At 37.3% G+C, this 24108-nt stretch overlaps 1 protein-coding gene across 1 annotated transcript in view; it reads right to left on the bottom strand.

The window, feature by feature from the left end:
- Erbb4 (erb-b2 receptor tyrosine kinase 4) overlaps positions 1 to 13516 on the bottom strand; it is a 708187-nt gene extending 694671 nt beyond the window's left edge. Inside the window, exons 1-2 of the mRNA XM_059278119.1 lie at positions 13453 to 13516; positions 7498 to 7649 (exon numbers count right to left, since the gene is read on the bottom strand). Of these exons, the coding sequence (XP_059134102.1) occupies positions 7498 to 7649; positions 13453 to 13516 (216 nt within the window). The remainder of the gene's footprint in view (positions 1 to 7497; positions 7650 to 13452) is intronic.
- Between the last annotated feature and the right edge of the window lie 10592 nt (positions 13517 to 24108).

Here is a 24108-nt window from a genome sequence, read left to right as displayed (position 1 = left end):
TGTTTTTTATTTTGTTTTGCTTTTTTAATTTCAAAATTTGGAACTCTCTTTTTTAGTTAGGTTGGCTGGCTTACAGGGCCCAGAGAGCCTCCTGTCTCCACCCGTCCAGTAGAGTTCAGGCAGTTTTATTTATATGGGTTCTGTTGATTTGGTCTCATGTCCTCACAGTTATTAATAATTTTGAAGAAGAGAGAAAACTCTTAAATGTATTTTATTGAATATTTCATTAATATGGTTAAGAAGATAGTTTAAAATATTAATATCAACAAATAACAGCTCAATAAAGAATATGGATTTGTTTTTCTCATAAAATTTGTAAAGAATAGTTTTTGAGTCAACGTATGCTTTCAGATTTCATGGTACTTAACCTCTGAGCAAAAAGTATATTTTCCAAAGCCAAGTGTAAATTGTATAGCCTTTTCAAATGTAACACAAGTTCCATGATTAGATTGAGTAGAAAATCAAGTTTCAATTTAAATTCCAGCTGTAAATACATACATACGAAATTGCATATGTATTATGTTCAATGATCTTAGAAAAAGCATGCAGAAGCTCCCAAAGCTATGAAAATTGCATTTGACCCAGAGTGTCAGCTTTAACCCAACTGCCACGTTATAATATTACTCTCTTTACTTGTTCAGGATTCTCATCTCACCCAGCTAAGAGATCACCACCAAAATACAGGAAATATGCTCCATTTCACATCAAAGACATTTTCATGTACAGCCAACAAGAGTACTTAAAGAAAACAGAGGACAATGTCCTATTCTAATTCATGTTTACATTCCTTGAAATACTTTGTAAGTTATCTGTTTATGTTTAAAAATGAATTCTTCAATGTAGGATTTTACTAATTTCTGCTATACATCACAAAACTTCACCTGTACCCCTAGAGTTATATGTGTGAGGAGGATATATGAAATGCAACCAAATGTAAAAACCACCTTCATGATGATGGATTTGATTTCATTCATCTTCTTTGAGTATTCCAAAGGAGATGAAGGGTAGACCAAAAAACTTGACATAAGGTGAAATGTAAATATATTCAGTTCTGCCAAATATATGATAAAAGCAAACAGTGCTTTTAAAAGGTTGATACATGCTCATAAGAGCTTACATTCCCTAATTTATTCATATATATGTATATATATATATGTATCATATCAATATCATAAAACTTATTCTTTCTTACTTTCTCAAACTCATTGTTATCAAATAAAATGTCTATAGTTAAATAATATATAGATAGGTAGATAGATGATAAAGATAGATAGGTAGATGATAAATAGATATATAGATAGACAATAGATAGATGCTGATATTTCAAAATACGTCTTTGTATTAATCTATTAATATTTATTTTCTCATGTATAGTGGTTGTTTGGATATTAGTATGCACAAGTCCAATGTATTAGTGACATTATTACTATTCCAGGTCAATACACCAAGTATTAAATTTATTCCTTTATAATCTTAATGTAGACTGTTTCAAAATCATGTGCACACAGCTAAATGAAGCCATTGATTACAGCAGAGGATGAAGTGTATCATGAGCACAGCACATGCCACAATGTTTTACAAATAGCTGACAATTAACAGTTATTTGGTAACATGGGTATATAAAAAAAGACAAATAAATGTGAGATATAAAAGCTGAGGGGTCAGGCACCTTTCTAGTAGATCTAAACTACTGAATGCCAGCAGTAGCCAGGAAGACCAATGGATGACAAGGGAGGAGAAGCTGCCCAGAATTCTAATGAGGCTAGAGGTCTAATGGTTCATTCCCATTACTGGCTACACGATGGCTTGTTTTAGAGAGTTCACAAAGTGTAAGACAATAACACAAAATCTGTGATTTTTATGCCTTGTTGCTTTCTATTTTATGCCTGATCCTTGGGTGGTGATAAAGTAGAGAGTAAGTAAGTAGTAAGTAAGTTTTAGAGCCTTTTATTTTTTTCTAGCCAACTATGTGCTTGCTTATTGGTCAAATGTTAAAAATAGTCAAGTAGATTATTTTTTTCCTTCCAAAAAGAAATTTAAAAAAAGGAGGTTGCATGAAAAGTATGATGAAGGGAAATCTGTTCTATAATGAGAGCTTCTTCAAAACAATGCACTGAAATGTATTTCATCAAAACTGATGTTGCCTAACAGAGAAAAAGATAAAGTTCTCTAAAGTATCCTAGCGTTTCTAAAAGGACCAAAACACAATTTCTATCCCTCCTCTCCCTCTTCATCATCCATCCTCCTCTTCCTCCTCCATGTTTGTTAGGAAGAAGAATCTCTTGGTTCCCAGGATGGCCTTGACTCTTTGTGCCCAGGAAAGACCCAGAACTCCTGATCTTCTGCCCCTCTTGTCAGTACTTCACTTGTCCCCCCACTGTGGTGATACTTTATTTGTGCTCTGACAAATAAAACTTATCTGGGGATCAGAGGACAGAGCCAGCCACTAAATTAGACATAGAGGCCAGACAGTGGTTGTACACACCTTTAATCCTATCACTCTGGAGCAGAGTTCAAGGCCATACTGGGAACAGAGCAAGGCGTGGTGACACACACCTTTAATCCCAGCATTTGAGATCTCATGTCTTTGCTTGGGAAGGACACACGCCTTTAATCCCAGGAAGCAATGGCAGGAAGCAGAAAGGTATATTAGGCATGAGGACCAGGAACTAGAGAATTTTAAGCAGTTCAACTGAGACCCTCAGGGATAAGGACTCAGGAGCTTTCAGTCTGCTGATTCATGGAAACAGTATCGCTGAGAAGTTGGCAAGGTGAGGTTGGCTGTGGCTTGTTCTGTTTCTCTCATCTTTCAACATTCACCCCAATATCTGGCTTCAGATTTTTTTATTGATAAGACCATTTAACAATTTATACCCTTTTCACAATCCAAAGGATCAAATACAGGACCTTGTGTTTGCTAGGCAAGCTCCCTACCACTGAGTTATGTTCACAACCTATTTTCTTTGTTTGTTTTTTTTTAAAATCATTTTATATACCAACCACAGTTCCTTCTCCTTCTTTCCCCCACCTCCCGTAACCCACCTCCACGCACATCCCAGAAAGGGTAAGGCCTCCTATGGGGAATCAACAGGCACATTCAGTTGAGGCAGGACCAATACCACCCCACCATTAAGGCTGAGCAAGGCATTCTACCCCTTATGGAATGGGCTTCAAAAAGCTAGCTTAAGCACCAGGGATAGATCCTGGTCCCATTGCCAGGGGTCCCACAAACAGACTGTCACCTACATGCAGAGGTCCTAGTTGGGTCTCTCTCATGCAGGCTCCCCAGCTGTTGGTCTAGTGTCCATTTGCTCCCACAAATTCAGATCATCTGTCTCTGTGGGTTTCCCGGTTATGATATTGACACCCCCCTTGCTCCTATAATCCCTCTTCCCTCAATTCTACTGGACTCCTGTAGCTCAGTCTAGTGCTTGGATGTGGGTCTCTGTATCTGAGTCCATCAGTTACTGGATGAAGGAACTATGGTGATAATTAGGGTATTCACCAATCTGATTACAGGGGAAGGCCAGCTCAGGCACCCTCTCCATTATTGCTAGGGCTAATTTCAAAGCTTTATTTATTTATTTATTTATTTATCTATTTATTTATTAAATCTTCGAGGGTAGGGTACTAGATGGAGTACTTCAGTTATACTAAAAGAAATAACTTTTATCCAGTTTAATAGATAAAGGTAGAAATTATAAAAATTACAATCAAGTTCCAGAAGTATCTCACAGACACAAATGAATGAAATGTCTGGGCCCAACCGGTCATCAGAAGCCAACTAGCATGAGTCTCACATTAACAGTTTGGGTAAATGCTCTCTTTTTCTGTTCTTTGTATCTCTTTGAGTGCTGGCTCAAATCTGCTGGTTGTACATTTTTCTCTGACATTCAAACCACGAAACAAGAATGGCTATGTTCTTGTACCAAAGGGGACAAGGAACTAACTGAGGCAAAACCTGAATGTTCTTGGGTATAATACCAAATACTCATGGTGGGATTTCTAAGTGACACACCCTATTTTTTTTTCCTCACATAACTGACATTGTGATTATGTTGGCCCTGAAATAATAAGGCTATGAAGAGAGACCTTCATGTGGTTTAGAGAACATATTACCATAAAAGAAAGCTCTACAACAGATCAATAGTTTTAAAAATGACTCACTGGGGATGAGGAGAGGCTCACTCAGTAATTCAAACATGAGTGCCCAGGTTTGATCCTGAGCACCCACATAAACTGCCGAGCAGAGCGTAACATAACTGTAATCCTCTCAGTGAGGAGGCTGGAACAGAACGATCACTGGCCTTTCATAGGGACACATTGGTGAGTTCCAGGTTCAGTGACAGACACAGTCTCAAGGAAATATCGAGGAGAAGTGATTATGGAAAACATCTGATTTCAGCCTCCTGCCTCTACATGGACATATGTGTATGTGTCCATCTGCACACACAGGCACATGCACAACACACACAAACATGTACACAAAAATTTACCACACAGAAGCATACCCGTTGACTTCTGCAGTGAACAAATTATATATATACATATATATATATATGTATACACACACACACACACACACACACATATATATATATATATATATATATATATATATATATATATCAGATACTTTTCTAAATACTGACTGCTCAGTTACAAAATAAGTTCGGCCAGGCTTGTGGGTAACCTGCTCTCACAAGTCATAGAAAGGAGAGTGCTTTCAGAAAAACCAAAACAAACGTCAGAACCACCATGCTGCTTTGATATGAAAATAAGAATGGGATATTTCTTGAAAGATAAAATAATTTCTGTGACTCCTAAAGACAAGAATGAATTCAGAGAGAAATTGGTACCCATTATGCCTCTCCACATGCACAACAGATTTAAGCTGTTCATCCAGAAGGGAAATTGTGAACATCTATGAGAAGTCGTTCTGTATAACATGGTCACATGAGCACCTCTCAGGGCTCTATGAACCAAGACAGTGGTTGGCATGAGTTTACGGCTTGCCTCACAGTTCAAAACTTATGGGAAAGGGTGGTATGGTGTCAAGCAGCCAGAACTTCATTGGTTGGGTTCCATTTCTAATGTGTCATTACTGGTCAATTACTCACTGAGAAAGAAAGCTACTGTAAGGACAAATCAGCCCAAATGTGATTTACAGAATAAATTAAATTCCAAATGAGAAGGTGCTGTGGGATGGTCTGTATGTCAAATGTGTTGCTCTGATTGGTCAATAAATAAAACACTGAGTGGCCAGTAGCCAGGCAGGAAGTATAGGCGGGACTAACAGAGAGGAGAACTGAGAGAACAGAAAGGCAGAGGGAGACACCGCCATGACAAGCAGCATGTGAAGATGCCTGTAATCCACAAGCCCCATGGCAAGGTATAGATTTATGGAAATGGATTAATTTAAGATGTAAGAACTAGATAGCTAGAAGCCTGAGCCATTAGGCCAAACAGTTTAAATAATATAAGCATCTGTGTGTTTATTTTATAAGTGGGCTGTCGGACTGCTGGGGATTGGCAGGACCCAGAGAGTAAACTCTCCAGCTACAAGAAGGCTTTTAGAATATTCTAGAGTACAATTTAAAATAACATGTCAGCCAGTAGTAGGAAATAGGGCTGCCACTGCCAGAATCCAGGTTCTCTTTCCTCTCTCTCTTCCTCTCTCTCTCTCTCTCTCTCTCTCTCTCTCTCTCTCTCTCTCTCTCTCTCTCTCCCTCTCCCTCTCCCTCTCCCTCTCCCTCTCCCTCTCCCTCTCCCTCTCCCTCTCCCTCTCTTTCTCAAGTAGTCACTACTCTTAGTTCGTCAAGGAACACAAAATGAGATTCTGGAGTGTTCTACCCTTGGCCTACTGTTTGATTTTTCTCTTTTCAATGTCCCTTGACAATTTCATCTAATCCAATGTCACTTGGATGCCGACATAACCTAAATATTTTTGACATTAGACCCACTACTGTTCCAGTGCAATATTTTATATTACTCTCCTTCTTTTTCTTCATCTCCACTGCTCTGTTCACTGTAAGCAGGAGTCATGGGTGATTTATTTAGATGTGTGGGCTCAGTGTCGACAACAGTTGAAGACAAGAAGAAATTACTTGCTATTGTAGATGAGCTGAGATTATTTTTAATAAATAGATATATGTCACATTTAAGAATGATTGTATTATAAAAAAACAAAACATATATGAACAAAATATGTTGATATGTAAAAAGAAAATAATTAAAATTACTTTGAATAAAACATGAAATTATAGGTGTGTACAGGTTAGCATAAAATTTATAAAAATTTACAGAGGCTGTATAAGAGCCGGGAAATACTTATTGGAAGAAAATTCTTCTAGTTCTGCATAGAAATCTTGGCCTTGTTTATTATATTGACTTCAACATGTTGCCTAAGAATTTTAAACTCATTGTTTAAGGGACGTTGCTCAAACATCTATACATAACCTACATATTCTATAGGTTAAAATCTGAAAAAAGCCTATCATTTGTCAATCATTGTATTGTAAGATCATAAGGGTTACACAGTTATAAATATTTTCACATGGTATCATTTAAGGAGCATATATGATATAGATACGTATAGCTACATATAGAAATATAGATCTAGATCTATACACACACACACAAACACACACTTGGGATTTTCAGTGGACTCTAGTGATGTGGCAATTCTAGCGAAGGACACAGGAGACGAAGAACGCAGTTGTCATCAAAGGGCTTTCCTATCTGTCTCGCTGCTTGCATCTAACGGACTGTTTATTTCCAGTGCCTCACTTTTCAGCCTTCTTTCGTTTTTCCTTCGCTCAGCATCATTATTTTTCTCATGTGTGGCCTACAATAGTTTCTGTGCACTGCATTTTAGAAACAAGACCTAAGAACCTAAATATTGAGTTCTTCTAAGGCCATCTCTTTCTAGAATTCAAGTCCTGTTTGCTATGGAATTTTAGTAAGTAATACATGGAATTTTAATAAGTAACGCATGGATGTATGCATCCACTTGTAATTTCTTCTGAGTCTCCTTCAAATTGTTTACAGTTTCAAAAAAAAAGTCATTCACCTGAATTAGGAGAAGTGACAACATTGCGCTCCCCTTTGTCCCCTCCTCCAAGTGACAGAAAGGAGGCAGAAAAGGGATGAAGCTAAAGCCACCCATTCTTATCTGATTGGTCCTCTGACTCTCTTAGTCCTCATCCTGTCAGAGAAAGAGGGACTTGCAGTCCGTCCTGTGCTATCCCCTGACAGAATCTGTGTATCCATCTAATGGTGACAGCAGCTCCTGTAAGCCGGGTCATCAGTCACTTGGGCATTGCCATTCCTAGTCTTTTCCCACAGGTGCCTCTCTGTAGCTTATCTGCTGCCTACAGTCACAGACTCTGCCTGGCGGAAGGGCAGAGCGACCCCGTCTAATCAAGCAGGGCACCCCGTGCACATCGTGACGTCATGCCCACTCACAAAGAAGAGTAGAAAAAGAAATAGCTGTACCCGCAGGAAGGAGAGGTCCCTGTTGTGCTCGATGCTGGTGATCTCCAGGTTGCCCATGACTACCTCGCAGTTTTCATAGTATTTGCGCAAGGCTCGGTACTGCTGGTCCAGGTCAGAGAGAGAGCTCAGTTTATTCTCTGTTCCTGCACACACTGAAAAGACAAAGATGCGCCTTAAGTTATATTACCTATAGATAACATGAACAATGATACCATCACACACAAAAGGAATTACTAGTTTATCCCAACTCATCAAGTTATTTAAAATGTGATCAGGGGTCATAGAGCACCACCCCTTCAGAGAGAAATTAGCTGAAATCGTCAAGCAAGGAGAACAAAAAGTGGCCTCCATGGAATTCCTTCATTTATCTTTTAAAAAAATCCTTGAAATAATCAAATATGCTGTGCTCATACCAAAGCACGTAAGTAGAGACTTAATTTAATCTAAATATGGTTCTTTTAATATTTATAGTTTATCCAAATTTCTGATAAAGTAATTATCTCAATATTAGAAAAACTAAAAGATCAGAGGAACAACATTTAAAAAATTATTTACTGTATACTATACAATAAGCTGTTCTAGTATATTTTCTAAGTGATAGGAGTGTGCACATGCAGACCAACCTCAATAATACCATCTTTAGAATGTGCTAAACAACTTGATTTGAAATGTTTTTTTTCTTAATATGCTACAGATAAGATATGTAACAAAATGCTGACATTAACGGAGTCATTTGAGTATTCAAAAGTATAATGGTCTGCTAGTACGTACATTAGTCATCCATATTTGATTGGTGAGTTCTTGTTTTTTGTTCATATGTAAGCCCATGAATATACTCATATACATGTTTTGTTTTGTGTGTGTGTGCTGTTACGTATTTTATCTTCCATCCTCAGATTTTAAGGTCATTTTTCACAGCACACAAATACATTTGTATACAGTCTTTAACATTTAATATACTAATCAATTTTCCATAGACTAAAACATTGGCTTGTAAATCTTGCACTATTAGTGATTAACTTACAGACTGTATTTTCATTGTATCTTCTTTAAGTAAGTTACATAGTATATAGTATACTTTGAATAAAGTACAAATAACTTCACAGACGCGAGGGGGCAGAGACTGACAGAAAAGTCACATGCACAACTGCACATCATTTATATAGAAATAACAAATAACCATGCCTGGTGGTTTGTTCACAGGGGTGGGATACTGAAGACTGAAGAAAATAATCCTGAGGGGGTCTTTCTTAATATTTAAGACTATCTTTTTTAAAAAAATATTTTTATTTTTTAATTAGCTTAATTGTACATATCAGCCACAGATTCCCCTGTCCTCCCACCCCCCCCAGCCTTCCCCCGCAATCTGCTCCCCATTCCCACCTCCTCCAAGGGAAGGTCTCCCCTGGGGAGTTAGCCCAGCCTGGTAGACCCAGCTGAGGCAAGTCCAGTCCCCTCCTCCCTACACCAAGGCTGAGCAAAGCATCCTAGCATAGGCCCTAGGTTCCAGAAAGCCAGCTCATGCACCAAGGACAGGTAAAGCCTGCATCCCAGTAAGCACATCAAAAATAACAAAATTTTAATGTAAAAGATTTGAAGGTGATTTATAGAACTAATCCACAGCACTACTGGGAGGTTGTGGAAACTCTGAATAGTAGTCAAAGAGAGGGATATTCTGATCCAGTTCAAGAGTGGTCTTGATCTGTCACACATTCCATCCATGTTGCCATGCCTCACCACAGGAACACAAAACTAGGGATTGGAAACTAGGAAATCGTTAACTATTGCAAGACTTTCTCTTCATGAGCTGATAATCTCAGGTATTTGTTAGAATTAGGGTCAAGTTCAGAGGAACCCACAGAGACAGCTGACCTGATCTCCTGGGAGTTCATGGAATCTGGATCAACAGTTAGGGAACCTGCATGGGATCAACCTAGGCCCTCTGCATGCCTGTGACTATAGTGTAGCTTGGTCTATTTGTAAAGCTTTTGGTCCCCCATGCTGGATTACCTCACCCAGCATGTTGTTCAAGTCCATTGGAGGTCTTTCTGAATGCAGGTGGATGGAAGAGGAGTGGATGGGGAGGGAAGTAGATGGGAGCCCAGGGGGTAGGGTGGAGGGAAGAGAAGAGAGGGGAAACTGTGGTTGGTATGTAAAAGAAATGAAAAAAAATTAATAAAATAAAATAAAATTTAAAAAAAAAAGAGAAATGGGGTCAGGTTAAGGTGATGGTGGGTAGTCCTGGTGCATTGTGTTCTATGTTCATTCAGGAGGAAGACATCTGGGCTGTGGAGATGAGTCATTGAGTAGTGTTTGTAAGGATCTGAGTTCACACCCTCAGAATCCATGTAAAAACAAAACAAACAAGCCAACAAATATCAGGGTGTAATTATGCACATCTTATTTATCCTTGGCACTAGGGGTTGAATAGGACAGAGACAAACCCATCCCTGGGTTTACTGACTAATGTCCTAAGTCTCCAGGACTCCACTCTTTTGATCACATTAGCCAAAGTGGCAAGAGATCCCAGTTCAGTGAGAGATTCTGTCTTAGAATAAATAATACATGAATGAATGAATGAATGAATGAATGAATAGTGGGAAAGTGGCTAATGAAGACATTCTGGCCTCCACATTCTGGCTCTTGTACTACTGAGTATACTTTCACACAAATTTGCATATACTACACATGCATACGTTCACACACCCAGAAGAGGAAACACCATATAAGTACAGCTACCAAGTAATACAGACCTGTGACCATAAAGACAAAGCTGGAAAGAAGCCCCTAAAACACAAAGGATGCCTCTGACTGGCAGCCATCATTAGTAGCTACAGAGAGGTAAGGGAGAATGCTAACTGAATCTCAGAGGGGATATGAGAGCCTGTGGATGCCAGTCTTTTAGATTTCTAACCTCCAGTGTGTGAGAGAGTAAATGCTATTAAGTCCCATACTCTGTGATAATTTGTCACAATACAAACTATTTCTCTCTGAAATCACTTCTTTTTAGATAGAGTTCATAGCACGAGCTGGAATGAAACTCCCTGTTATCTAGGTGGGCCTCAAACCTTCAACATATCTGACTTAAGTCTTCCAAACAAGACACTATGCCAGCCTTGAAATTATAGTGTTTACATGTAAAAATTATTTCCTTTCAGTCCAGGGCCCAAGGAGCTTATCCTTCCTGTTCACCTCCCTGTGTCTCCTTCCGGAGTGTCCAGTTCCTCACATGCCATGATGAAATTTCTTTATGCCTGTCAATTCCAACACTCATCTTTCTCTTTCTATACAGTAATAGAGTGGAGAGTTTTCAGATGGACATACACACTAAAAATAAAGATTACATTTCGCTCCTTCCTCTGAAAGTAAGATTAGCCATGGGACTATATCTTGACATGCTATGTGCCACCTTTTGAGACCTTTATTTACAATGTGGGTTGAGCCCACTTTGTCTCCTTACTTCCAAGTTATCTTCAAGTCTGCTTCAAGAAATGCAAGGGTGATGGCTAAATCTAATGATTTTTCCTTTATTACTGAGAGTTCAAGCATGAATACTATGTAATATATGTAATAGCATCACATCCACACCCCAGTTCCCATCGCCAATTCCTAATGTATCTCCCCAAACGAGACCCCATCCCAACTTCATGTCCTATTTTTGTTGCTTTTGGTGGTGGTTGCATGGGTGTTGGGTAATCCACCATAGCCTGGGAAGCCCACAATTGGAAATACACTCAATAAAAGAATGGTCCTTTTTTCCCCTTAATAGTCATCAATTTCCAGTAGTTCCTCAGTAAAGAGTGGTCCTGGATACTATGTCCCCTATCACTTTTGGCTATCTTGATCAAAAGAGTGGTCCTGGAGACTATGTCCCCCCATCACTGTTGGCTCTTCTATTTTTGCTGTCTTGATCTTGTGTGAACAACCCCATTTGGTATGAATTCATGAGTGTGACAGTCACGTCAAGTTCAGAAGTTTGTATTCCATACCATTTGTATTGTAGTTTGTATTTCATCCAGCTCTTATATACTTTTTGTCTCCTCCACTGTGTTCCCTAAAACTTGCTGATAATGGTGGATGGGGTTGATAAAGACATCTCATTTGGAGCTAAGCACTCAGTCAATTGTCCTCAGCACTTTGCTAATTATGCACTGACCATTAGATAGATCTATTTTTATTTAAGAGAGAGGGAGACGTGTGTGTGTGTGTGTGTGAGTGTGTGTGTGTGTGTGTGTGTGTGTGTGTGTGTGTGTGTGTGTGTATACCACTGAGGGAGTCTAGAAAAGTGTTGGATCTCCTGGAAATGGAGTTAAATCAGTATGAGCTGTCCTCAAAAGGTGATGGGAACTGAACTTGGGACCTCTGCAAGAAAAGCAACAGCTGTAATTGCTGAGCCATTTCTCCAACCTAGAAAACTATACAATTAGTCATGATCTGGACCCTTAAGAAGGAAGGACCCATCCCAAAGATGTTTGAGAAAAAGGTGCAGGAGGTAGGATTTCAAACAACTGATTTGCATTGATAGATTTTTCACTAACGTCAATATAATAGTTATACTGATCCCTAGGGCTAAAATATTACTCATAAGGAGGATTAAGATTAAAGTTATATGGTCTACACCATAAATAATTTCAACTACTCTGTCTGGCTTTCAGCCGAGATATGTTCCACAGAAAATGAGTCATTATTTGTCAATTAAACATTTTTTTGGGTCTGTAGAGCATATCCTTTTTGTATAACTACCTACTTCTAGAAAAAAAAATGAATTTCTGTTAATAGGTAATATTCAACACAAGCAGGACAGAGAACACAATTTATTCACACAGAAATCCCTTACTGGTCAAGATCAAAGCTAGGCTTTTACTTTACAATATACATTAGAAGTTCATTAAGAAAACCTTAGTCCATGATCTCTATTTTATTGCTCCAAGCAAATAAAAAAACTCCTATATAAAATAAAGTATCTGTTGAGAACAAGCACCACAAAGTAAGTTTATGAAATGTTGATTTTATTATTTTAAATCCCAATGATGCTAAATTTTTACTTTATATCATCATGTTACTATCTAAATTAAAAGATTTAGTGCATTCTGATCTTTGATCTAAAGACAAGCACATTTGGAGACTCACATTTGATACTCTAATTACAATCTTTAAATATTGTTGCATGATTGCCATTTTCCCATTATGAAAAAAAGAAATACATAGCATGAAGATGGCATTGAATTTAGATATTTTTAAGTTCATGGCTTAGATAGAGTCACTGTTGCTATGATGAAAGACCATGACCAAAAAGAATTTGGGGAGAAAAGGATTTATTTGGCTTACATTTCCACATCATAGTCCATCACTGAAGGAGGTCAGTACAGAAATTTAAACAGGGCAGGAACTTGGAGGCAAGAGCTGATGCAGAGGCCATGAAAGAGTGATGCTTATGGGCTGGCTCTTCATTGCTTGCATAGCCTGATGTTATACAGAACTCAGGACCACAGCGTGGCGGTGGCCCCACCTACAATACCTAATTAACAAAATGCCCTACAGGCCTGCTAACAGCCAAATCTTACAGAGGCATTATCTCAACTGAAGTTCTAGCCTCTCAGATGACTACAGCTTGTGTCAAGTTGATATAAAACTATCCAGCACAAAGTTAAACTCATTGTAGATTACCATTAAAATATCCTCAAGAGTTTAAATATTTCAAATTTTATTGAATCCTTTCATAATGGACATACACTACCCATATAACAGTATAATCTCTGTAAAATATGGGGAATATGCTATCAATTCTTTGAAGATAGATATAAAACATGCTTGTTAATTGTGTATCTGTTCAATACATGAAAGCAAATTTTAGTGAACTATCTTTAGGGCAGTAGAGATGGCTCAGCAGTTAAGAACATTCACTGCTATTGCCGAGGACCCAAGTCCATTCTCAGAACCCACATATTGGCTCACAATTAGCTGTCACTCCAGTTCCAGTACACTCTCTTCTAGCATCCATGGGCACCTTCACAAACATGATGCCCTTTACATAAATGCAGGCAAAACACTGACTCATATAAAATAAAAATAAATGATTATTTCTAAAACAAAGTTATCTTCAAATAATACCCATCCTGCTGATCTTAAAATCACTATAAAAACATCTTAAAGGCACCCTACTTAAATAAGTTTTAACATTTCCATAAAGATCACTTGTGTTGTGTATATACTTTATTCAAATGCAAAATTATAATAAGTATGTTTGAAAATACTTCTCAAAGAAATGATGATATTCCAATAAACAAAAATCATACTTGTTTGGGTGGGAGCTCCACCTCAGCCCCTGGCACCCTGACATCCTAGACTCAAAGAGTCTGGAATGTTCTGGTGGAAGATCTGCCTCAACTCCCATCCCTCATCTCTTTCCCCAAACATAGCCCTTGAAAGCCTACCAAACACAGCTCATCCCCCAGAGAGGCTCAAGACCACTCCCACAGGGTATTTAAGCTGCATCCCAGAAAACAGACACGTGTTTTTCTGGTCTCTCGTCCCTGTCTGGAGAATCACCCGGAACACTTTACCCATTAAACCCGGGGCTTTTTCTAATTCAGTCTGATTTGGTCTTACTTGGATTGCTGCCTTGGCAGAGAGGCTTATTGGAGTGCAAAAAAAACTTTCAATACTCATCACAGTACTTTATTCCAAACACTCTTATACTTGAAGTTTTTTTTTTATAATATACTATTCAATTAAGGAAATATTTTTGTTGCAGTAAGGAGTTTCTTCATACTTAGCTTTCATCTGAACTGAGTAGAATCGATGATATATCAAGCATAGCTTTTATCTTGAAAGGCAGACTTGGTTTTTAAGGAATTAGTTTGGATGGAAGCATAAAAATCATTTGTAGTTCTCTTCATGAAGCTCTCATTGAATGCCTCACAACTTTCATTTGTCAATCGATTTTACAATCAGGCAATGTATACAAGACAATGCTTAAGCCATCAAGTTCCATTGATTTCACAAAGCTGTTTATCAAAGCAGATTGAAAAATCTTCTTCAGCAGCCCAAACAAGTTTAACAACATCCAACCTCTTTGCCAACACCATTAGAAAGTCTTTGAATGATAAATTCACAACAGTTTAAGCTTCAGAAATCCTAAATATACCTGACCTCCCTAGAGTATCACTCCAAATGTAACTGCAGGTGTCAAGATCAATGCGAGGCCCTAATACAATTGCCAATTATTCTATTTAGTTTTGATTCAATTACAAATGTAACTATACCTTTGGAAACAGGGCTCTCTAGACTCACAACTGGCAGCCAACCCAATCACCATTCAGTAAAAAAAGATCAGAAACTAAAAACTTGTAGTAATTTAAAAGTTTGGCTAGCAAAATCATTCTCGTGATTCCTATTATTTCACTACTAAAACAAAACTCTTGGGCTTTGATCACACTTAATATGTAATGAGAGCTTCTCAACATGGTTTTAAAGATTATCAATATTGTCTACGTATGAACATCACCCTTTCAGCAAAAACATTCTCTTTCCACCTTATTGTATTTCACATTGAAAGATTATCATAAAAATTACACACACACACACACACACACACACACACACACACACACACACTTGTTTTTCTTTATTCTCTCTAGAATGAGGGTTTTTTTTTTAAGATTTATGTGTGTGTGTGTGTGTATACTTTTGTGCACTTGTGTATGCATGTATATGCCACATATATGCCAGTATCCTGGGAGGCCACAAGATGATGTATCCCTGAAGCTGGAGCTACATCTGCGCTGCCAGATGTGGGTGCCGGAATCTGGTTTTCTGAATAGTTTCAAGTGTTCTTAATCACTGAGCTATTTCTCCAAACTCTGGATGATGCTTCTCCCCTTACCTAGTTTTCCCAACACAAATGTGGATCTTTTCAATGTGTCTGTTTGCCATTTTATGTTTCAAACACTAGCTTTATAAAGTTTAATAAATTAGGAATAAGTTTAAATACATTATATGAAACATCAACTTTTAGTAGAATGACCTCATATACTTTTATTAATGCTCCTTAGTAGTCTTTCTTTCTTCAAACATAGTTCATTAATTTATGTTTTATAAAATTTCTGTTTTAAAGATAGAAAAACATAATAGCAATGATTCAATTGTTAAAAGTCACATTTGCAAACTGCATTTGTTTTAAATAATATCAACTTGCCACCATCTCCTCAGAATCCACTCTTGATCTTTCTCTTATGGCCTCTCTCCCCTAAGATATAGTCCTAATTAACATTGCAGTGTTTTGTTTTGTTGTGCAAGTGCTGGGCCCTTAACTTTAATGTAGGTACTGGACTTGACAAGCAATTAAAGCAAACACTTTCCACTCATCAAGGCTTGCCAAATTAGTCATCTGCCATCTGCCCCATCATCTGGTGCTCCTTGAAGTCTTGCTGTGAATCTGGATGCACTTTCTCAGAATCAGAGGGACAATGCAAGCCTCCAAGCTGGTGCTGTGCCAGTGGGAGCTAAGTATGTAAACATTAGCAAACATCTTTCTTCCCAAGATTATCGTGCCTTCAACCGTCCCCGTGTGTAATAAAAACTAGCCCGTTTGTGCTCTCTTTTCACTGGGAGACCTTTGCCATCCACTGTAATTAAAGCAGCAGCATGAGAGACCTTTATTTTCTGTTAGAAATAAATGAAAGAACCATAGATTTAATGTTTCTAATATGTTGCTAGGCTCACACACCAAGGCTGCTTTCTTAAGCATCCATAATGACATACATTAAAAATAGACTGGACCATGTTGCTTACACTAGTCTCAGGTAACACTACCTCTTCATTCTTTGCATTAGGAAATGCTTACTTGGATAGCAACTTGAAGGCAGGTTCTAGAATGTTCACTGATGGGAAACTTGAAAGACAACAAGTGGCAAACACGCTACTTAGAAGAATTTCTTTTATGTTTTGAGATTTTTAACATAATTATAACATTTCCCCCTTCACCTTCCTCCCTCAAATGCTCCCACATACGACTCCTTGCTCTCTTTTTCAAATGCATGCCCTCTTTTTACATTTTTGTTGATATATATGTATGTGTGTGTATGTGATATATATATATATATAAACTATATTGTGATGGCTGTATATATGTATATATATTATATACATGTACAGCCTATATACATATATACAACCTGTCCAGACTATATAATTGTGGTAATATTTTATTTGTGTACTCCAATAAAGCTTATCTGGGGATCAGAGGAAAAAGCCAGCCACTATATAAAACATAGAAGTCAGGCAGTGGTAGCACACGCCTTTAATCCTAGCATTTGGGAGGCAGAGATTCATCCAGATCTCTGTGAGTTCAAGGCCACACTGGGAACAGAGTCAGACATGGTGGCATACACCTTTAATTCCCAGCACTAGTTAACCATAGAGGTCTAGAGGTCTGGACAGACAGACAGGAAGTAGCTCTTGCTTTGGGTGAGCTTTTCTAGCGCTAAGAATGTGGCTGTCTTCTTTCTGCTTCTCTGATCTCTCAGATTTCACCCCAATATCTGGCTCTGGGTTTTTTTTATTAATAAGACCATTTAGCAATTCATCTTATATATAATGTTACCTTTATGTATGTTGTTGAATAACCAATTTGTGTTCTACTTAATAACATGCCTACCTAAATACACTACGTTTTAAACTCATGACCCTCTTCCTGTAAGACACTAATACAGGACTTGTATGGGCAATGGGTGGCTTTCTACAAAGTCACTACGATGTCATTTAGCTGAATGAAATAAACCCAACCCAAGGCACATACTCTGGCCGTCACAGCATGGTTGTATTTTATGCCCCTTCTGTGTTGGACACATGTGTTTGCAGAGGATGAAGCTGCATAATTCTAAATACAAATCTTAGTCTTCCCAAAGTCCAGGTCATCCATCCAAGCTTGCTTATTCATGGTGAAGTGGTAGTGAGTAACACCTCTTCAATTCAATAGAAAATCCTGGTAATGAAGTGAATTGGGAAGAAGAGGGGTGAACTAGATGACATTTTGCCTGAGGACTTTTGCCGTATCATTAGAATATCTGCATGTAAAATCTAGTCGGAGACATCTTTCTAACAAATATTTTATTCTGTTTTCAAACAGAGTTCGTAGTCTCATTTCTCAAACAGATGAGAAGCACAAAACACTTACCTGATATTAACATAGACTACATCATGAAATATTATCATATAATTCATTTTAAGTTGTTTTCTGATGACATAATGTCTGCCACTCAAGATGAGACTCTAAACTCTCCATTAGTTCTATAGCTCTGAAACAGATCTAGATGACTAGAGAGTGATTAGTCGTGTCTACAAAATAACTGCATCTAGGTACAGTGACAGTGGGTTTCTAAGGATTAATTGTTAGTGGGTATTTGATAAGGAGGTCTGCACCATAGGTCACTCTCAGCCATTCATTCATTTGTTCTGCCATGCATTGATTTGATAAATGTTAACTAGGCAAACACAATATATGAAGCTTTAGACCAACTATGGAAAGTGTAATAAATATATAACATCTGTTATCAAAAGTAGAACATTTTATATTAGATTAGAAAATCTATATAACATTTTGGTACAATAATTATATTCAAATTTATTTAGCTGTATTAAAGATAAAGTTCCTGGATGTTTATTATTGTCATTAGACTATATACAAGCTCAATACCAAAATTCACCTTAATCATAAAAAATACAGAGAATACTTCCCTGATACAGACACCATATACCACATTTAATAATATAAAAATAGTTATCCCTAAGGAACAATTTTCTACAGCTTTTTTTTTTCAGTATAATTGTGGTAAGTGGTATTACCTATCTATTCATGATGGGACACTCTCACAGGCCTCATCCCTAGATGAAGTGTTACAGGCAACTAATAACTGCAGAGACAAGAAGAATTAGTCTTCTCCAGGGACAGGCCCCCAAGGGGTTATATGATCTCAAGTAGTCATTCCTAAACACACAGTCACATGTATCGACAATAAAGAAGATCATGAACTTGAGAGAGGAAAGGAAGACATAAGAAGAGTTGGTGATGGGGAGAGGTAAGGGTAGAAACGAGGTAACCTATCACTCATGTAATGAAATTCTGAAAAAAAAAACCATATGTACATTGCAATAATTACACACACTTAGCCAAATCCTGTGCATCTACGCTTATTTGTCTTTACTCCCTTGCAAGAAAAGAAAAGGACATATACTGTTTTAGTCATCTATAACACATGCTTATCATGTCTAAGACCCTGAGTTCAATCCCCAGCACTGCAAAAGAAGAAACCAATTATGTATGGATAAAAACATGATGCATTAGATGGGTCCCTCTAAGCCATTACCTTTACCTGTGGCTGTGAACGGAGAGACTGGTTAAATAACTTGGTATGTACAATCGTACATACTTTCATTTTGGTTTAGTTTTAGACTTTTAAATTTTTTTAAATTTCACTTTCCTTTATGTACAGATCTAATCATATGTGTTTATAATGCCATAAATAAACTATATTTATTATAAGGAGATTCTGTACTTGCTTCATAGCTTTAATGGTTAGTGAATCCGGCAGCACATACTATGTGAACACTGGTTTGATTTCTATAGAAAACAGAAGTTTCACTGAAGCCTGAAGTTGAAAATTTGATGTCTTAGATGTTTTTCTTTTTACAATGGAGCAACAAATGGCAAAAACTGTAAGAGATAGAAAAATAGAAGTCCAACTTTTTAAAGAAATTATTCAGTATGACACATGCAAGAAAACAGATGTGAGATGCTTTATATTATTAAACCTGTCTGAATTTAGAAATGTCTTCTAAATTTAAAAGTAAACTACGAACATCATGGGCTGGAGAGGTGATCATCCTGCTCCACAGGCTTGAAGACATGAGTTTGGATGGGTAACAGCCATGCAGAGCTGGTGCAGCAGCACATGCATGTAATGCCAGGACTGAGAAAGTAACAGCCAGGGATCCCTGGAGGACAGTGACTAGCCTGCCCAGATCAATCAATGGCTTTTCAGGCTCAGTAAAGTTCTTCTCTCTAAAATAAAGTGAATAAAGATTAGGGAAGACACCCAATATCAACATCTGGTCTTCATGTGTACCATGCAAAATCACACACACACACACACACACACACACACACACACACACACACAAGCATACATGTACACATGCTCGCACGCACGCATGCAAACACACATGCACAAACACATATACACTGCAGTTTTCAAAAACATTCCACACAACACTGAAAATATCCCATATCCACTGACCTTATTAGGATGCCTCAGCATCTGGTTCAATTTAAAAATAGACTTATAATATATTTTCTCTATGGAACATATGGGAAGTAACAAGAAAAATCTAAAATTGTAAGTTTAAAATAAATCAGTACTTGTATTGTTAGTTCTATTTTAATGTAAACATTTGAAAAATCTGTGACATAAAAATATTTTCCATGTAAAAGCAATTACATATACCATTAATAATGGCAAAAGTTTATATATACAAAATATACTTTTTCAAAGGTAAATAAACATTTTTAAACTAACTCACTTTCTGCTCACCTACACATACAAGTGGGAATGGAAATCAAATACTACTATTTTTAATACTGTCACAGCACAAACATGATCAATATTTAAAAGTAGGCAAACCTTGTCTGAACATGATTCACTGCGTTTCTCACAAATACATATTTCATACTATAAAAATAATATGCACTTTTTGATAAATTATACAAATGTGTACCTTTATCTTATAGAAGTCAGGTTTATGCTGACAGTTTTGACACGGGTTGTATAGAATCAATTTTCTGTTGCATTCTTTTATTTTTATTTTTATTTTTATTTTTTTTATTTTATTTATTTTTTTTTTTTTGGTTTTTCGAGACAGGGTTTCTCTGTGTAGCTTTGCGCCTTTCCTGGGACTCACTTGGTAGCCCAAGCTGGCCTCGAACTCACAGAGATCCGCCTGGCTCTGCCTCCCGAGGCTGGGATTAAAGGCGCGCGCCACCACCGCCCGGCTTGTTGCATTCTTTTAAATGCTCCTTGTTTCAGGTGTGTCCAATCACTTGATTGGAACTTGCATAAAGAAAATACAAATTAAATAAACTTTGCAGAGTCTATTTTTAATGTGTTTATTTATTTATTTATTTTTATTTTTTTATTTTTTTGGTTTTTCAAGACAGGGTTTCTCTGTGTAGCTTTGCGCCTTTCCTGGAACTTGCTTTGGAGACCAGGCTGGACTTGAACTCACAGAGATCCACCTGGCTCTGCCTCCGAGTGCTGGGACTAAAGACGTGCGCCACCACCGCCCGGCTCAATGTGTTTATTTTTAACACACAAGTTTTGCTTGGTTGTATCATTTTATTGCTATCTTGACAATAATAAACCAACCCTTTAATACAACCAATGGTTTTTCAAAGATAGTTTTTTAAGAAATATTCAAGTCCTGTTGATAATAAGCGTCGCGTAGCTAGTCAGGAAAAGAAAAGAAACTTTTTATTATGTCTTTTGCCCTATATTTTAGTGTCATGTTCTTCAGAATGCATTCATGAAATGGTCCAGTTATTTGGAAAGAAATCCCAAGACCAGTGCTCTATAGTCAGTAAGAAGCTAGACCCTTCAATGGCAGGTGTGCTTAAGAACAGTTAGACAATTAGCATCAATCATTTCTGCAATGAGAAAAGGTATCTTCACAAAGACATTCTTTTCTGAGTCTTAGCTGACGGGAGTTAAATATGGCAGGTTAGAAGTCAAGAGTTTTAGTTTGTTACCTGAGGTGTTTTAACAAAAGTGCATATACTAGCTAGAATGACATGCTGAATATACTCCTAAATATTTTTAATTTAATTTTAAGTCATATTTTAATGTCCCCATTTTTCAATGTCCCAGTATAAGCAAGCAGTTTAAAACTTAAGAATTCAGAATTCTAAAATAATCTTCACTTACATATAGTCAAACCTCCACGTAATAATGGCAGGATAGTTTAATATCAAAGGAGTAGGATATGAAACTATTATAAGTATTATATAGATAATAGCATTTTTAAAGTGCATTATTCACAAAGCAGTTTTACTCATATTAACCTCTTTGATTCTGAATTATCTAACAGATGGTTCTAAAAGCCAACATGATTAGATTAGTTGACTGGAATTCAAACTTTGAGTACCTTGCAAAAGAATCTCAAAGAGATGTTTTTAATTTTTTTATGATTTAGAAATGAGGTGTTAAAAATGGCCATAAATTCTAGGTAGCTGTGCCTTTATATCCTTATGCAGGACTTATGGGAAAAGATAGAAGGAATGGGACAGATAAAAACAGACTGGAGACATTTTCCTACATCCATAGACACTAGAAGTGAATCCAAAGCTCTTCACCTGACTACTATTGTCCTTTAAACACCGAATAAATAGATGTTCATTTGATTTATGAATATTAACTAGAAATAAATGAGGAATCAAAAAGGCATTTGAAACAGTTGGCACTGGAGTAGCTGGGGTGATTTTTCAAAGCATTCTGCCAGATGCACGACAGTGATTGTTCAATACTGGGGTTTTGTTTTAAGCTTGAATTCTCAAACAACATACTCCATCCTAATCTGCACACATGTGCCTCTGTTCTCTGGCAATCATGCTAAACATCACCAGTTCTCCATGACTGATGAAAAAAATTCTGTTGGGTCAAATGGCCAATGGCACAGAGTTGAAGATTTTCCATGAGTTGAGATCCTGCTCTAACGTCCACTGAATATAATTTTTTTAAAAAAAAAAACTTTTAAAAAATATATTTCCAAAATACTCAGAAGATGTTTCAATTGCATTCTGTCCTTGTTCTTGGACTCAATCACAGCCACACCCTTTAACTTTGAAAAACATTCATTCCTGGACTTATTTTGAAATTCCATAACAGAATTAGAAGGTTTTAATATTTTCAGTTCTAAAGAATTCATTTCTTCCAGGAAAGGTCTACTCAGTTAATTTTCCCTGAATTTCCTTCTTTTTCCTTTTCCCTTTTTAGCATGTGTACCTGGATTCTTCCCCAAGCTAGAGCTACTCACAGAGACTCACAGTGTCATTTCTGTCACTTCTGGCTTGGTAGATCACATAAAGTTTCTCTCTGTGTATCCATGTTTCACTTTCTCTCATTCTCAGAAAAGCCACACACACACATACACACACACACACACACACACACACACAAACACACACACAGAGAGAGAGAGAGAGAGAGAGAGAGAGAGAGAGAGAGAGAGAGAGAGAGAGAAAGTATGCATGCACATACAACATGCAAAAGAATAGACTTAAAAGCTTAAATTATGGCTAAGTCATAAAATATTTCACTAAAATGCAATGCACTAGGCAGGTACCCCTGAAAATAACTTCAAAGTTTTGTAGAAAAGGAGGTCAGCCTACACTGTGAGTTGTGTGATTTGGGCAAGACAAATAGTCATGATTAAACAAAGCAACAGAAAAACGTATAAAGTAGACAATGGACCTAATCCTGATATATCTGAATACCAGATATGTTTATTTTTAGTTTCAAATGTAATATATATCTTTAATTTTAATGATTTAATAGTTGATAGATACCCCACATTCATAAACCAAGTTGTTCAAACCAAAAAAGACACTTACAATGTTATAGAATAGCCTTTATGTTTGTATAAATGTGAAAGTTTGGTTCTTTTAAAATACATGCCAAAACTTCTGGAAGGTTCCTAAATGAAATACAAGTTCAAACACACATTTATGTTGTCCATGTACATTGAGTCTCAAAAATAAAATGTAGTTAGAATAGAAATATCCACTTGAATTCAGGGAGTATAGGAAATTTTAGAAGCTTTTCTCAAATGATACTTTCCTGATTCATAATCTTTGGGTAGGCATTTTAATTCCCAGACATTGCTTGCCTACTATTCATTCCTCAGCTATCAGAGCCTCAATTTACCTCGTGGTTTTGCAGTAGTATTCCTTAGCAAATAGTATTTTGGTAACAATATTAATTTCAGAGTTGCCTGGTGCAAAATTATTCCTATTCTAGTACCAAAGCCTTTTACAAGCCAGCGTAGAATTGCCCTAGGAAAGCTAAAGGGGAGGGGTGTGTGTTTAAAAATGACTAAATCTTGCTGGCGTGTGGCTATCAAAGTTTCCTTCAATAAATAAATCAGAATAAAATAGATTAATTAAGAAAAAAAAAAGAAATGGTCCACCCCCAATCGCTATAAAGCTACTAGTCACTCAACAGCATGCTGCCATTGTGACGCAAGTCATTAGATTCCGTAAGGAGGGGCCATGGGTAACATTTGCTGTGCTTCATAATTCTAAGATTTCTAATCCATCCCTTTAGGAACCTTAGGTATTTCTTTTTATTCTTCCCACTCATTGTTCAAAACGGGTTCCTCTTCCCACCACAGCTCTGGAAAATCCCAGTTGACTGGATAGTCCCCAACCTATACTCCATTTCACATCTTACCCCCCCCCACACTCCCCACCCCTTTTCCCCCACTATGGCAGGAGGTATGCTGCCCGCACTGGCATGTCCTCCTACAGGGGTTGGTTTTTCTTTCCCTTTTCACATCTGAGGT

The sequence above is a fragment of the Peromyscus eremicus genome, chromosome 13 (genome assembly GCF_949786415.1).
Source record: "Peromyscus eremicus chromosome 13, PerEre_H2_v1, whole genome shotgun sequence".
Lineage (NCBI taxonomy): Eukaryota > Metazoa > Chordata > Mammalia > Rodentia > Cricetidae > Peromyscus > Peromyscus eremicus.
The sequence above is the reverse complement of the archived record's forward strand: the minus strand, read 5'-3'. Positions and strand labels throughout refer to the sequence as shown.